This window comes from Leiobunum rupestre, chromosome 2, assembly GCF_980474605.1.
Source record: "Leiobunum rupestre chromosome 2, qqLeiRupe1.1.hap1, whole genome shotgun sequence".
NCBI classification, from domain to species: domain Eukaryota; kingdom Metazoa; phylum Arthropoda; class Arachnida; order Opiliones; family Sclerosomatidae; genus Leiobunum; species Leiobunum rupestre.
This window is the reverse complement of record NC_143385.1, coordinates 65,432,556-65,448,287: the sequence shown is the minus strand read 5'-3', so window position 1 is coordinate 65,448,287 and position 15,732 is coordinate 65,432,556. Positions and strand designations below refer to the sequence as shown.

Below are 15,732 nucleotides of genomic sequence, written 5' to 3'. Positions count from 1 at the left end.
AGGCCAGTGGCCTTCAATTAAAATAAACTTAAGGGGGGCTGGGACCCCATATAGGGCCCCCGTTAAATATATCACTATTGAAAGTCTCTTGTGTTTCACTGTTAATGGAAAACTTTTTAATATTATTAGTGTGGTAGGGCACACGACGACGGGAATTTTCGGAATTTTCGAATAAGTGGAACTAATTTATTTTAAGTCTCAGCTTTGGATTTGGAGCTTCTCGGGATTTAGGTTTTTCTTCTAAAATGGGGCCCCTAAAAATCGGGGGCCCTAGGGCGCGCGCTTCGTGCGCCTGTGGGGAAAATCGCCACTGCACAACAAACTCAACACCCACAACCGTCATAACACAACAAACTTTATTTACGGGTTTTCTTATCGTCTTTAAAAAAGTTGTAATAATGCAAAAGCGTTTATTTAACGTGTATTGATGTAGGAGCGGTCGTTTCGTCAAGTGGCTCTCTGTGCATTGTTGATGGTAAGGTTTTTGCTTCTTGTTAATACATTTTTTGTGGAAATTTGGATATCTACGATTCCTAATACAGTCATTGATTTCCTGGGTGAGAAAAATAGAAATAGCCTCTGTAGATATTTCTTTCATTAAAATTTGATTCGTATTATATTTAACTGATAAACTTGTTCTGTAAATAGGGTTAAATTCAATTGTGCATTGTTTTAGTACGTCTAACTCGCTGTTGTCACTACTTAATTTATATTATTCTGAATAAATTAAACTCTGTTGTTTCGTCTCAATTATTTTAAAAATTATTAAAAAAAAATTTATACCGGGCGGGATTGAACCGGGATTACGTTTCTAGGGACAATTCTTCCGAGGAGAGGTATATTTTGGCTTGCCAACTTGTTTTATCCATGCCTAGCTGCAGTTCGAACTCCCTGGAAACTTCTGGTGTCGGAGCGACATCTATCGATGAAACCAATAATCTAAACCTTTTTCGAGAGAGGAGGGGGGGGGGGGTCGAAATAAAGGTTACAAGTTTTTGGTAAATTTGATTTTATAAATAATGACTTGCATTTTATAATTTTTGCTTATATATTGATAAGTGTATTTAAGAAAAAACGTACTTATGACTTTTCAATTTGTCTGTAGCAGACGCTATATCATAGGCACAACTTCGGAGAAACTAGCACCGTTACGCCACCTAGACTCATTTCGGTCGTGAATACGGGTATCGTTTATAAAGTCCCTTACTGTGACTGTGGAAAATATTAAAAGGCCAAACAAAACGAATGTTTAAAATAAGAAAAAAAGAACATGAAAATGCATTACAGAATCTTAAATGCACAACAGCACAGCTAAACACGTTTGGGGTATAAGGGGAAATGATATGAAATAATGGAATCAATAATTGTATTCAAACTGAGTTATATTTAAGCAGATCTAAGAAAAAATTATCAGTAGTAAATACTATGACCATGTTTGTGTGTTATAAGGGCTACAATACTATGACCATGTTTGTGTGTTATAAGGGCTACAATACTATGACCATGTTTGTGTGTTATAAGGGCTACAATACTATGACCATGTTTGTGTGTTATAAGGGCTACAATACTATGACCATGTTTGTGTGTTATAAGGGCTACAATACTATGACCATGTTTGTGTGTTATAAGGGCTACAATACTATGACCATGTTTGTGTGTTATAAGGGCTACAATACTATGACCATGTTTGTGTGTTATAAGGGCTACAATACTATGACCATGTTTGTGTGTTATAAGGGCTACAATACTATGACCATGTTTGTGTGTTATAAGGGCTACAATACTATGACCATGTTTGTGTGTTATAAGGGCTACAATACTATGACCATGTTTGTGTGTTATAAGGGCTACAATACTATGACCATGTTTGTGTGTTATAAGGGCTACAGGTAAAGACCTATTATACATGTATATACAGGGTTTTTCAAAAGGTTATGCAAAAAATGTAAGGAGTTGTAGGGGGTGAGTTGAGAAGTATGCCTGCTTTTTTTTTCCATTTTCCTACGATGAGTTAAAAGAGAGCCAGAGAGTTTCACAGTGTGGCCTACTAGCCCCTGGTAGTAGGCTGCAACAAGCGAAAAACCAAGCAGAACGGAAACGTGAACATTAAGGTTTGGGTTCGTGTGATAGGTTAAAAAGGACTTTGTAAACAAATCGAGGTAACCAGCGTAAAAAGGTAAACCTAAACAGTATTTAAAGTCCCTGCAGCTCAGTGGCGTACCTAGGGGGGCGGGAGGGGCGGCATTTTTCACTCAAGAAAAAAATTCGTCTTTTTAGTAATGGTTAACGTTTAGTCTTTTCTCGTAGTGAGCAGGCCCGGAATTAAGGGTAGGCATCCTTGGCACATGCCTAGGGGCCCCCACAAAAATTAAAAAAACAATTCCAAAGGATTGAAAAAATCCAAAAATTTGTTGAGACTTAGATACGGCCCTGGGGAGTTCCAGAGGGCCCCTCTTTAGTTCATTTTATGACCTTGATTTTATTTTATTCTATCACGGCACAAGGGTTTCAGTCCTTAGGAAAAGATTTTTCGATAAATCGGGGATAATTATAAATGAAGAAAGTATTAGAATTATACAAGTTTTTAAATACGAATTTTACTTTCCTGAGTCTGGCGGCTACTATCTTAGTAATAACCGTAGATAAATGTCCGTCGAAGTTTTAGCCGATCGTTTTCAGTTTTTAGATTAACGGAAACGGATTATACGGATAGTTGAAATATATCTGTGCTGTGTAGTGTTACACAGCACAGATATTACTCATTTGACATTGACACCGTTTTTAAATTTGTAAGTTCTTTTTTTTTCTGTATTTGTTTTACTTCATTAATTTTACATGACATTGATAATACATATACTAAATTGTTAACCAAGTTTATTAATCTGGAATTAACCCTTGGTTTAAAATCGAAAATCTAACAATATTATCAATATATAATCTAATTCTAAAGTGAAACCAAAACTTTATCGTTTCCTTCAAACGTTCCATATTGTTATGATGTAGTAGTGTGCACGACCACACAAGACGACATAAATTTTTTTTAGGTAATACTAATATACCGTTATATATAATCCGTTTTAATTCTTACTAAATACTAATTATACCGTATAGTTATACGTAGACAGGTATAATACGTGTCTACGTACGCTATGATGGGGAAATATAATTTAAAAACGTTTATAGCACGAAAATCGAAACTGAGTGCAAACAATTTTGTTCGGTTTAAATACGTTTATCACATCTTAACGAATTACGAGTTCTACTCTACTTCACTTTAACTTACATTGTTAGACTGCCTTGAAATCCGCGTTGCCAGACGTACAATAATTATTGTACAAAACAATAATCTTAGGTTCAAATTTTGGTCGTACCATAATGTTAGGCTTGCACAATATTGTACGCTTATTTACAGTAATGTAATATTATATTATATATACTTTACATTGCGTTTTGGCTCTTTTGGAAATTGGGAGGGGTGGCAAATTCGTGACATGCCCCTGGCGTCAAAGGGTCTAGGTACGCCACTGCTGCAGCTTTATGGACTGGAGTGATGGTGGCATACTTCCACGAAAGAGGTACAATTCCACCGGAAATACTCTTGTCGATAATGATGGAAACAGTAAGCGCAAGAGTCTGGGAAGAAAAAGGTGGAGACCGTTAGGCATTGCTTATTGATACTGGTTCAGTGCTAGGAGTTGTTTGAAAACGGTGTCGACAGACAGTACATGACTGTGAAGTCAGTGATATCCGGACCAGAGGTCAGACTAGGCAAAAAAGAGGTCCCCATCACATGGGTTGATCGCAGCTACATTCGAGGATACAGATATGCCGTGCTTATTGAGGCCGTTAGCCATACCAGTAGGGATCAGAAGTAGAGGAACCATTAGGGTCTTTCAGTTCAGTCATAGTGAAGTTGGTTTTTCGAAGACCATTAACATATCGGGAAAAGGCTTTTGGGTTGTTAGCGATACTATTAGTGAGATTGGTTTCAAGTTTCCGCTTGTAATTCCGGGAAGCATTCGTCACCACGTGACTTCTTGTAGTCAGTGTAGGCTGAGTCTACTTGTTGTGAAGTGTAGTGTCGTGTTTTGAAACGAACGTAACGCCGCCAAGAGGTGGTTTTGAATTGACGGGATTTAGCAAGTCGCGGATTAAAATGTTTAGGGTGATTCATTATCTCAAGAAAAGCCAATCAGCAGGTTTCCACATCGACAGATGACAGAACGTCCTCCCAGTCGAATTGCAGTAGATAGGAGTTGAAGAAATCTCTAAAGAGTATCATAGGCAGTTGCTTAGTAGTTTTGTCCGGACAGGACAATTGGAGAGAAATTGCATTATGATCATTCTTCTCGAGTGCTGGTAATTGGGTAACATCATACATCAAGCGATCGTCAAGGGTGAATATCACCAATGATTGCATGGCGGTCGCTATTCAGCAGACATCTTTTACGCTCGGGCTTCCGTTGAATTCCAACACAGTACTGATGAGCCCCATAGGGCGAAACCGGTCAACTGTTGGAATCTCTGGCTTAAATTTTGACTTTTGATATAAATATCTTAACGTTGGAATTCAACGGAAGCCCGAGCGTAAAAGATGTCTGCTGAATAGCGACCGCCATGCAATCATTGGTGAAGAATTTCACAATAGGTGGTGTTTTTTCGCTTGTCCGAGGACAAAGAGTGTAAACCTTTTACCCTAAAACGTTTTATTCGCCTGTTCTCGGGGTAAGATTTACCCTGTCCCGAATTTTGAAAACATGACGGGTTTAGACCTCTTCACATGAGGCAAGCTTTTTGTAAATAACCTTTAACCTTTAACTACTCCCTTCTTACTCCAACTCGTTTTTTTCGTCAATATAGAATTGAAGTAAAATGACGTCACATGGCTACACTTTTTAACCTGCTCAAAAAACCCAGAACAGGCGGAAAAAAAAACCACCTTATAAGTTGCAATGGACTGCTCACATATAGAGCACTCTGAATGTTTATTACACTAGTTCACCCTTTACAAGTTTTTAACCTGAATGCTGTCTAATATAACGTAAATCAAACTTTAGTAGTTTCAGGTACCATTGATGTCGCGTAAAGTAGAGTTTACATGAACGCCGCCTTGACGCCTACGACATTGTACAGGCCCCAGTATGACTACAAAACAGATGTTGTAAAGCGTAAAAAATTGTAGAGTCTTCATTTATCAACAAACCAGCCAAAACTTGTTAATTTGTTAATAGTAATGATTCAAACGTTAATACAGACATGATTCTTGAATATTCTTACGCTAATATATTTTTATTATAAAATACAAAACGAACATAAGCAATTAGAGTGCGCATCTACGCAAAAAAGAACCAAACATTCATCAAAATAACAAAACATCTGCTAGAAAGAACGACCTCGCATTGCTCTTTGCGTCTCTCTGAATAGTCTCGATTGAAAATGAGCGGCAGCAACATGGAATCACGCAACTCGGCGGCATTCGGAGACCCAGGGTTCATCGTTATAGGAATATTCTTCTTCGTAACCGGTCTGTGGTGGCTACTGACGTCCATTAAACACTATCTGAAGTCCAAACTAGAGTCCAAAGACTTCGTTTCGACGGCTATCCTGTCGGACAAGCCGCTGTTGGGTTATTTCAAGATCCTGTTCAACTGTACGGGTTTAGCCTTGCAGCTGAACCACTTCGTCAACAGAAGCTACGAAGACAACTCGAAATCGTGGCTGATTATAATGGTTCACTTTTCGTTCTTGGTCAACGGTCTAGTCGACGTTCTTTCGTCCATAAGTAACGCTTTAGTCAATGTCCAGTACGTTTCTTTGGTAATCGCGTCCTTGGTCGAAGTGATTCTGTTTAAATCGTACCGCGTCGATGGAGTTACTTACGTCGCTCAGTTTCTGTTAGAATTGACCATTCTGGCGTTGGTGTACGTGACGGTTATCGAAGTGTCCTTCACTGGGAATCCGTTGTGGCCCATCGTCAGATCCGGCGTCTGCGTCCTCGAAGGACTTTGGCTCGTCCAAATCGACATGTTCTCGAGACACGCTGCTCTCGATTGTTTTGGGCTGCAAATCGAACAAAGTGTTTTGTTCGTCTCTTCAGTATTCGCGATTCACGTCAACGCTGTCGTGTTGTTCACTTTAATTACGACGTATATTGTCTACACTTGCCATCGTAAACCAACTGGTAATCAGATTTGTAAGGTATAAGAGACCTAGGAGTGATTATGTTGGGAGAATTTGGAGCGTTTCCACCAATCTACTTCGCGGTCCTGCCCTTCAAGAGAGTATGAACTAAATCCTAAAATCGTCCGCCAAAACGGGCTACGACTGGTTTTAAACGTAACTGGCGCCAGCCACCCGGTTCACCCCTAGCGTCTGTTCATCCTGGTGGCATCAATTTGTTCATACTTCCTTTAAAGGGCGAAAGTATCCTTTGAATTTGGAGGGTAGGGCTCCATAATCACGTATTTTGAGAAGCCGGGAGTTATGCCCGAGTCACGTGACAAAATGGGTGGTGCACCTCGAATTCGCCCCGAATAATGACGGAAGCTTGACCTTTCTTGCTAGGGTTATGCTCCCTTTAAGAGTCAATCATGTTTTGTGTTAAACTGACGTCTTCCGAAACGATTGAAGCACGCGATAGTGACGTATTTCCTTCCCCCATTTCCCTGACGTGGGAATACGGCACCATGATACTCGCGGATCGTCATTCTCCTTAACAATACGTTCTTGGTGACGTCACCGGAAGTCGAAATGAAAATAAAACAAGTCTGTCGTTTAAAACCACATTTATTAACCGGTATAAATAAATAATGATTTAAGTTCTTATGAAATAAAAAAATCTTGATACAAACTACTTAATGGTATTTTAATGTAGGAATAATTCATTATAAAAATAAGATCTAAAACAATTCCATTTCAAAGCTAATCGAAGCCCAATAAAATATTAAATAGTAATTAAATTTATATGAGATTTAAATAACCAAAGTTTCGTAAAATTAGATTAGAAATCGCCATTCATTGTTCACAAATAATTAAATTTAATAAAACCAAAAGTGACATAATTACCAAAAGTGTGTCAATCGGACCTATTTCCGAATGAATGTTACGAGCGAAATACAAATTGGGAGGGGAGAAGGGAAAATATGCGTTGGGGAGGGTAGGAAGTTAAAACCAACAAATAACGCCTCGTATAGAGGGACGGAGGAACTAAGTAGCACTGGTCAAAGTTAGTGTATTTTTTGATATTTCGTCGTTCTGTGGAGACGCTATTGACATCTACCTACGATATAATACCATAGACTAAAAAAAGATCAAGAAAGGCGACAATAAATGGTCTATTACGTGGTCGATCTCGAGTCGAGCCGGGATTGTCACACTTTGGGTAATTATGTCACTTTTGATAAAACTAATAAACCTAATATTAAAAATAAATGCGAAAGAAACTTTAAAAGTAGCTCAAATTATGTTATTGTCTATATTTTCGAACATAATTGAATTTTTCGAATATTAAAAATACTGAAATTTCGCGAATAGTCCTTGTTACGAAGCGGGACGTTTTGACCCCGCCAGTCTGACCCGGGTAGTTTTGCCCCCGGAACATTTCGATCGCAGAGACGTTTGGACCAGAGCCATTTTGACCCCAAATAATTAAAAAATTATTTACTTTAAAAAACTTTATTTAAAAATATACAGATTAATCTATTAAACAATTATGGGCAATAAATAGTGATTTAAGACTTATGGTGCCATAACACCCGTCCAATGAGTGTCACCAAGAATGTCATGAATTCTACTTCGGGAGGATGACAATGTCGATACGATCCTCAGGGTTCCAGGTTCCCTTTACCCCCAGGTACGAGAGGTGGTTCAATGGCGTCGGAATCGTCAGTTTTTGGGCGGATTAGATTTATTTCGGGGGATGAGCGTGAGGTAGATTGGGAACTACGCTACAAATCGACTCAACATCGTAACATTCTACCCAAGTAGAAATACACACTTTTATTGTAGCAATAATGCATTTAACACATCTATATCTTATTATACATGTGGTTCTCAACCTTTGTCACCTCGTGTAGAGGTCGGCGTTTGAATAAGAAATTATACGATTGTTTATATTTATCCATAACCGAGAATTATTCAGAAATATTCGAAAAAAAAGATTAATTTGCGTGTTAAATCGTATAATTTATTCGTATAAAACAAATAATACTAATTTTAATGATTAATTGAAATTTTTGCGGTTAATTTATTTGTTCCGCCGACCTCTAACCTCGTGGAACCCCATTTCCGTTTAAAATTTATCGTGGAATCATTGCTTGAAAAAAAGTTCGGTATTTAATTTTTTTCTGCCGAAAATAAATCTATCATAGCACAGCTCCAAATCTCGGGAAGTCCTAGAATTTGAAATGGAGCCCTGGGGTTCCATGTAACCCCATTTGAAAATTACTGCTATAAACTGTAAATATTATTAGCGGGAAACACTTACCTTCCTAGGCACCTAAGTACGCTCTTGGTACCATGTATAAACTTAGTCTATTTCTCGCCAACTGCACTCCTGTAAAAGGGTCATAGGCGCGATACACAGTGGTTGAAGGAGAAGTTAATTCGCGGGGTTGTTATCGGAAGAAAAGGCCGACGGGCTAGCCACTGTCGGATAGACTGTACACTCAGCACTGTTAAAGGTACAGACTTTAAACAGTAGGCACACTCTCATTAGTACCGTCAAAGGTACGAGCGTGTACACCTTGAAGTGACTATCCCCTCGGAAAAGACTTGATTTCCATATTTTTTCTCGAATTCAGCAGATATTTAAATATATCGATAACGTCATAGTAACGTCAGTTCAAACTTTGTACATTTTCGTAATTAAAGCTGATAAAATCAAGGAAATGCGTTTCATGACTTTTAAGAGAATCGAAGATAAATCCTTCAAAAGCAACCTGTGGGCTATAATCTTGGATAAGAAACCTATTTAGAAAGTTAAGGTGTGAAATGTATAGGGTGTTTCTTAAGGGTCCTTCCAGTTGCTCTATCATAAATTGAATCTATCCATATTAATTAATTAAAAAAATCCAAAAGTATTTTGTGGATTTTCTGTAGAATTATGTATATTTGCGGAATTTGCTAGTAATTATGTAGATTTTGTGGAATTGGCTCTCGAATTGTGTAGATTTATGGATTTGCTCTAGAATTATGTAGATTTATGGATTTCATTTATAATTATGTAGATTTATGGATTTCATTTATAATTATGTAGATTTATGGATTTCATTTATAATTATGTAGATTTATGGATTTCATTTATAATTATGTAGATTTATGGATTTCATTTATAATTGTGTAGATTTATGGATTGGTTCTAGCATGATGTAGGTTTATTGAATTTGCTCTATAATTATTATATTTGGTGGAATTTGCTCTAGAATTGCGTGGATTTATGGATTTTCCCTAAAATTATGTAGATTTATGGACTTTATTTATAATTGTGTAGATTTGGGGATTTGATTTATAATTGTGTAGATTTAGGGATTTGATTTACAATTGTGTAGACTCGTGGATTGGCTCTAGAATTGTACAGGTTTCTGGATATTTCCTTATATATGTGTAGTTTCCAAAAATAAACTAATTTGTGTTTTTGGTGGACTCCTTTCGATAGTTTTGTAGATTTTCTTTAAATTTTTAGATCTGTGGATATTGTTGATTTTTTAGTGAATTAGGGGATTTTTTCGACGGTTTTTGTGGATTGTGTTAAAAAACACAAAATGATTGTAAAATGTTTTCTTCGGTTTGGGATCCTTCTGTTGTTTTTTGGGTGGAGCAAAATAAATCAGCACCCGCTACATCTAAGTATCTTATCTATAGAGCAAGCTAATAAGATTTTATGTACGCCAATAAGTTTGATAAATAACTGAACCCTCATAATCTAAACGCGATGCAGGTGTTTTAACGATGTGTAGGTGAAACGTAAACAGCGTGCATATTTTACCAGACCCCAAGTAGGTGGATCTTCCGTAAGGACTAGGCTGAATATCCGCCGCCCTCGAACGAAATAGCGGCCAACAACGTAAATTGGACTTTAACGCTACGGCAATAAATAATTAGTGAACGTTTCGACGGTGGCGGGAGTTTGGTGGCACTTCAATCTTCGATAGAAATTCGTCATGGGGACCTTCGCGGGTCACGTCCTTCCTGGGCTCTTCATCTTCGTCGCGGGTTTCCACTGGATACTCGCGATCTTCAACCAGTACTTCCAGACGTTGTCTCGACGGAAAAAATCCGGTGGACAACTGGGTTTCAAGGCGAGATGCACATATCCGTTTCCTTGTTGTCCCAAGTATCCGTTGGAAGGAATGCTGAAGATGGCCTTGGCCGGAATCGGGTTGGCTGGAGAAGTGGCTACTGGCATTAAAAGTGAGTCTTGTGATGGTACCACGCTGACTTGGGTTAATTAACTAAGTATCTGCAGTGGCGCACTGGATCTAAAAATATTGGTTGTCAAGTCATTGATATTTTTACATATTGTTTAATGTTATAGGCTAATAAACAAGGCATCACCCTAGGCCCAAGTTATTTAACGACTTTTAATTACTTTATCCTAGGCAGTGGCGTAGCGTGGGAGGGGCAAAGGGGGCCATGGCACCGGGCGGCTTAGATGTAGGCAGGCGCGTAGGAACGTTTTGGATTAAGGGGGGTACAGCTTGGATGCTAAATTTGGCGCCCCCTCATCAGCATCCTTTTTGCGCCCCTTCTAAAACAATTTGGCGCCCTTTTCATACCACTTTGGCGCCCCTTTCCAATTTCAAGGGGGGTACATTGTACGCCACTGGATGTAGGGGGCGGCCAGCGGCCTGGAAAATTGAAACGAACGCGGCTGGCCGAGATCGTGGATCGAAAAAGTGATAAGAAATTATTTAAGGTCTACAATGTGCACCTTGAGATTAACAAATCTGGGAATCTTGGCAATCGAACAAGAGGTACAAATTAATATTGACCATTGCTTTAAAGAGTTCGCGTTGCAAAAAAACACGCGGAATAATTTTTAAACGACTTGAATCCTTTTACAATCAACAGAGCAACAGAGTAGCACATAATTTTCACCGATTTTTTGCTTAGTTGCGAAAATGGGGGGGGGGCGGCAAATTTATGGTTTGCCCCGGGTGGAAGAAATACACGCAACGCCACTGATCCTAGGTGGCCGGGTTAAATTGCTTATAGGTCATTCTTCCACGTGACTTGGGCCTCGCATGCATGGTCTTATCAGATCTTAAAATTACCTGACTCGAAAAATTTCAAAATTATCAGACTCAAATTTTCAAATTATATGATTCGCAAATTTTACAAGGTATATAATTCGCAAAGTTTTCAAATTATATGATTCGCAAATTTTACAAATTATATAATTCGGAAAGTTTTCAAATTATGTGATTAGCAAAGTTGACGAATTATTAACATAATAGATAGGTTACGCCATCGCTCGAAAACGTGTAGCGGAGTGTAGACGTATAGCGCTGTTGTGCACAATCGACACCGCTACACATTTTCGAGGGTTGGCTTCACCTGTCTACTTGTAGCTTTCTCAGGGGTGTGGCCCCTTTTCTTTATGAATGGCAACGAATTTGTGTCGGCCATAACATTAAGACGCCCATGATGATCACGTGGTTATTTGCCAAACAGGATCGTGTCGTGGCGTCTGTTTCAAGGCGGGGCTTAGCTATTTCGTGTGTTTTTGGAAAAATAAACCTTAATATATTTTGCAAAAGTGTCTGCTTAAAGAATCAGATGGTTTGGATCTCAATTTATTGTACCTCATTGACCCCAATCTTGTAGATGCCTCAGAAAAGCTCAACCTTAATTTCAACTATTTTTTCTAGTAAACCTGCTTCTTTTATTTGACCTTGGATTATTAATCCAAGATTTGACAATGCAAATTTATTTTAGAACCTGAGTTTCCGAAAACTTCATTAATTTGCATATTAATTGCATGAACATCACTTGACAGTATATTGTAGTTATTTTTAGCTCTTAAGCCTTGGTTGTTCAAACCTGTTTGTTTACTAAAATAATGGCCGTCGGTTTATCTAAACATACAGCTAATTGTGCGACGGCATAATCGGCATTTGAGATTCAATGAAGTCAAATATGACATCATATATAACGTAAAATATTACGTAGGATACGGATGACGCAATATTTGTGAAACAAACCGTTAGTGAAGAAAAAGAGCTAGTGGCATACTTATGAGTAATTATGTTACATATGTTAACAGCATATAATAATTCCGTCTTCATAACGTTGCAATTGTCCAAAGTAATTCCAAGCTTCGCTACTGCTGAAAACCGCAAAAACCGCGTGGCAGCATTTTATACAGAACTAATCGGCGTCGCGCTGGAAAATAATCGGCGGCGGCGGCGCGCCGACTAAAATTTGAAATCGGCGTCGGCGGCGTCGGGGTCTAGTGTGAGCCAGCACCCCGAAATGTATCTGTTTCTTTTTCAGGACAGGCTCAGTATTTCGAACTGGAGAACAGCCAACACGTGGTCATGTACTTCTTCTTTATCCTCAGCGGACTGGCCGATGTCTTGACGTCGTCTGGACACTGTGTCCCGCGCAACACAGACTACGCGGCTCTCCTTATGGTACGCACACAAACCATCGAGTCTATTCATATTCCATAAGTGTGTCACTTCCACATTACGCTCATTTTTACAAATAGCTTAGTCTAGAATGACTGCGCAATTTAGGTGACTCAGTAGATCAGCAAGGGCCCTAATGAACTTTGTCTAAGGTGGTCCGAGACGAGACGAGACGAGGCTAGGTAAAGGTCGACAAGGGCCGTAATTAAGCTTAAGCCTAGGGACCCGGAACTTGGTCTAGGGTGGTCCGAGACGAGGCTAGGTAAAGGTCGACAAGGGCCCCAACCAAGTTTAAGTGGACCTGGTGGTAGTTAATCCGCCACTGGGTCCAATAGTGACGTCGGTATGTTTTTGGTAAGGCAGACCAAGTACAGGGTTGCCACAATATTTTCGAAGTAAAATTTCTTGACATTTCTCTAACAATTTTTAGAAATTTCCCGGACCATTTGTCAATAGTTTTCCTGCCTTTTTCAGGGCAAATTTAATTAAATTTTCGAAGTTAATATTGTCAAGAACGAATTTCTCTCTACATCCATAAAACTGACGTCTTCCGGCGCCATTGAAGCACCCGCTGGTGACGTTTTGTCGTGGCACCGAGAAAAATTCGACCATGATTCCTGCGGGTCTGCCATTAAAATTATAAGTTACCTTTGAATTAAGAATTTTTCTCGCTACGATAATGACGTCGGACTCTTGTCATTCCTTATGGCTATCAGTAAATATTTCCAGTATTTAACACAGTGGTGTAGTTAAAATTTTGTATGGTTTATTTCTGGTGTAGCTCACGCCACTGACACCAAATTTCAATTTTACGATAATCATAGAATTAAAACGTTTTTTTCCGGAAAAAAGGCCTCGGTAATTTTCCGGAAAATTTTCGGACGTACAACTCTACTTTGTTCCAAAGTATATCACTAATAAAGCGAATAGTTGAAAGTGTAGCACTAATAGAGCGAATTGTTGAAAGTATATCACTAATAGAGCGAATAGTTGAAAGTGTAGCACTAATAGAGCGAATTGTTGAAAGTGTAGCACTAATAGAGCGAATAGTTGGAAGTGTAGCACTAATAGAGCGAATAGTTGAAAGTGTAGCACTAATAGAGCGAATAGTTGAAAGTGTAGCACTAATAGAGCGAATAGTTGAAAGTGTAGCACTAATAGAGCGAATAGTTGAAAGTGTAGCACTAATAGAGCGAATAGTTGAAAGTGTAGCACTAATAGAGCGAATAGTTGAAAGTGTAGCACTAATAGAGCGAATAGTTGAAAGTGTAGCACTAATAGAGCGAATAGTTGAAAGTGTAGCACTAATAGAGCGAATAGTTGAAAATGTAGCACTAATAGAGCCAATAGTTTTCACTAATTAATCCGTTATTCTTTTCAGGCCATGTCGGTGACTGGAATGCTCTTACACAACCACACCAACGGCCATTCCATGCTGGACGGCCACCTTCACAACCTCTTGGTTTGTCTATTCGCGTGTGGCGCCATCAGCGTGGCCCTGGAAATAAGATTCCCGCGAAGCCCGCTGTTTCCCATTTTCAGGTCCCTGTTCACGATGGTCAGCGGTACCTGGTTTCTGGAGGTCGCTTTCATACTGTACAATCCGATGCCCAACGCTCGCAGCTGGGAACCCAACAGCCATAGCGAAATGATGCTGGTGACGGTCATTTTCGCGGCGCATTTGGCGGCTAATATATTATTCGTCATTTTAATCGGACTATTGGTGTATCTTAAATACCGCAAAGATTTGAAAAATAACGAAGGCAAATTCGGATACAATCAACTGAATGATAATGAAAGGGCTGTGAATTTGAAGAATTTGGATCCTTTGGTCACGAATGGTTGTACGTGTAATAAGGATCATCGAGATGACGATGATTCCGAAGTATAGCCGGCAATCCAGCTAGCCAGTAAGTCCAACCCATAGCTTTCGGGTTTCCGTTACCGTAAAAAAGTAAAACGTGAATTTATGCATTTTTCTATTATTTGGAATTTCAAATTGAAAGTATCATGATAAGAATGACAAATTCAGACAATCGGTTGTACGCGTTGTAAGGATCATCGACATGACACCGTCTGCGAATTGTAACCAGCAAACCAGCCTGCCAGTCAGTCGGACCTATAACTTTCAGGTTTCCGTTAAAATAAAAAAGTAAAAACTTGTATTTTTTTACTTGCGTTTTTTTCCCCAACATAGACAAAGAAGTAAAAGGATTAAAAATCCATAATCCAAAAATATTGGGTTTTTTACACACAATTCCTAAGGGATTTGTGTGTACTAAGATCACGTCCCTTGTAGCCGCCGCCGCCGCCGTGGCAGAATTTTATATAACTCTTCAACAATTAGGTCTAGAATGGTCAATGATATGTTAATCGTAGAGCTCGGCGTTTGGATAAAAATTAACCACTTATTTTATTTTTATACATAACCAAGAATGTATTTATTTATACTCAGGGAGAATGATAATGTTAAGACTATCGACGGACACGTTGAGGCCCTAACCCAGTCACGCTAAGGGGGGGGGGGGGTAGGTAGGAGGCGGTCTTATTTTTTGCGTCCTCGCAGCAGCCTTAATCGCGTCGAAAAACGTAATTTTTAAGAACCAATGAGATTGCAGTATTATTTGATTTTATTAAAGCGGAGGAGCATACCGGGGGCCCCAACGGGTGGGATTGGAAAAACGCTAAAAATAATCTCGACAAATTCATTCTCCCTGAGTATAAATAAATACATTCTTGATATAACCTACAATTATCCGAAAATGTAAATTATTTTTTGCTTGTTAAATCGTTGTTTATCCATGGATGATATCCATAAATAAACAGTTAACCAAAGTATTTACGATTAATCGAAATTTCCTCAGTTAATTTATCTGTTACGCAGAGCTGTACTCAATCGACAGAAAATATCAGATCCTCGATAGCCTCATATTCATTTTGGCGCTAGGGGCCCACAAGTTGGTCATTTTCCCATTTTAGTGATTTTTGGCGATTTTCGACTTTAAATTTGCATATTTTTTATCTCGTTGCCATCTCCTAGGGGGGTGGGGGAACGAAATATTGTAACGGGGATATGTGTCGTCTGGAGCAGCGAGTAGAA

General features: G+C 38.9%; 2 protein-coding genes across 3 annotated transcripts; both read left to right on the top strand.

The window, feature by feature from the left end:
- The first annotated feature begins 5,436 nt into the window (after nucleotides 1–5,436).
- Nucleotides 5,437–6,204, top strand: LOC149958790 (transmembrane protein 45A-like). Its single transcript, XM_090167248.1, has one exon. The coding sequence runs from the start codon at nucleotides 5,437–5,439 to the stop codon at nucleotides 6,202–6,204; it is 768 nt and encodes a 255-aa protein (XP_090023374.1).
- A 3,737-nt stretch (nucleotides 6,205–9,941) lies between these two features.
- Nucleotides 9,942–14,802, top strand: LOC149958789 (transmembrane protein 45B-like). 2 transcript variants are annotated; one of them, XM_090165039.1, is made up of 4 exons: nucleotides 9,942–10,410; nucleotides 12,496–12,635; nucleotides 14,014–14,542; nucleotides 14,639–14,802. In XM_090165039.1, exons 1-3 carry the CDS (start codon nucleotides 10,161–10,163, stop codon nucleotides 14,521–14,523), a joined length of 900 nt encoding a protein of 299 aa, XP_090021165.1. In that variant the 5' UTR covers nucleotides 9,942–10,160; the 3' UTR covers nucleotides 14,524–14,542; nucleotides 14,639–14,802. The 2 variants fall into 2 exon arrangements, with proteins under 2 accessions (XP_090021165.1, XP_090021164.1); XM_090165038.1 differs by having other exon boundaries at nucleotides 14,014–14,802.
- Nucleotides 14,803–15,732: the final 930 nt, after the last annotated feature.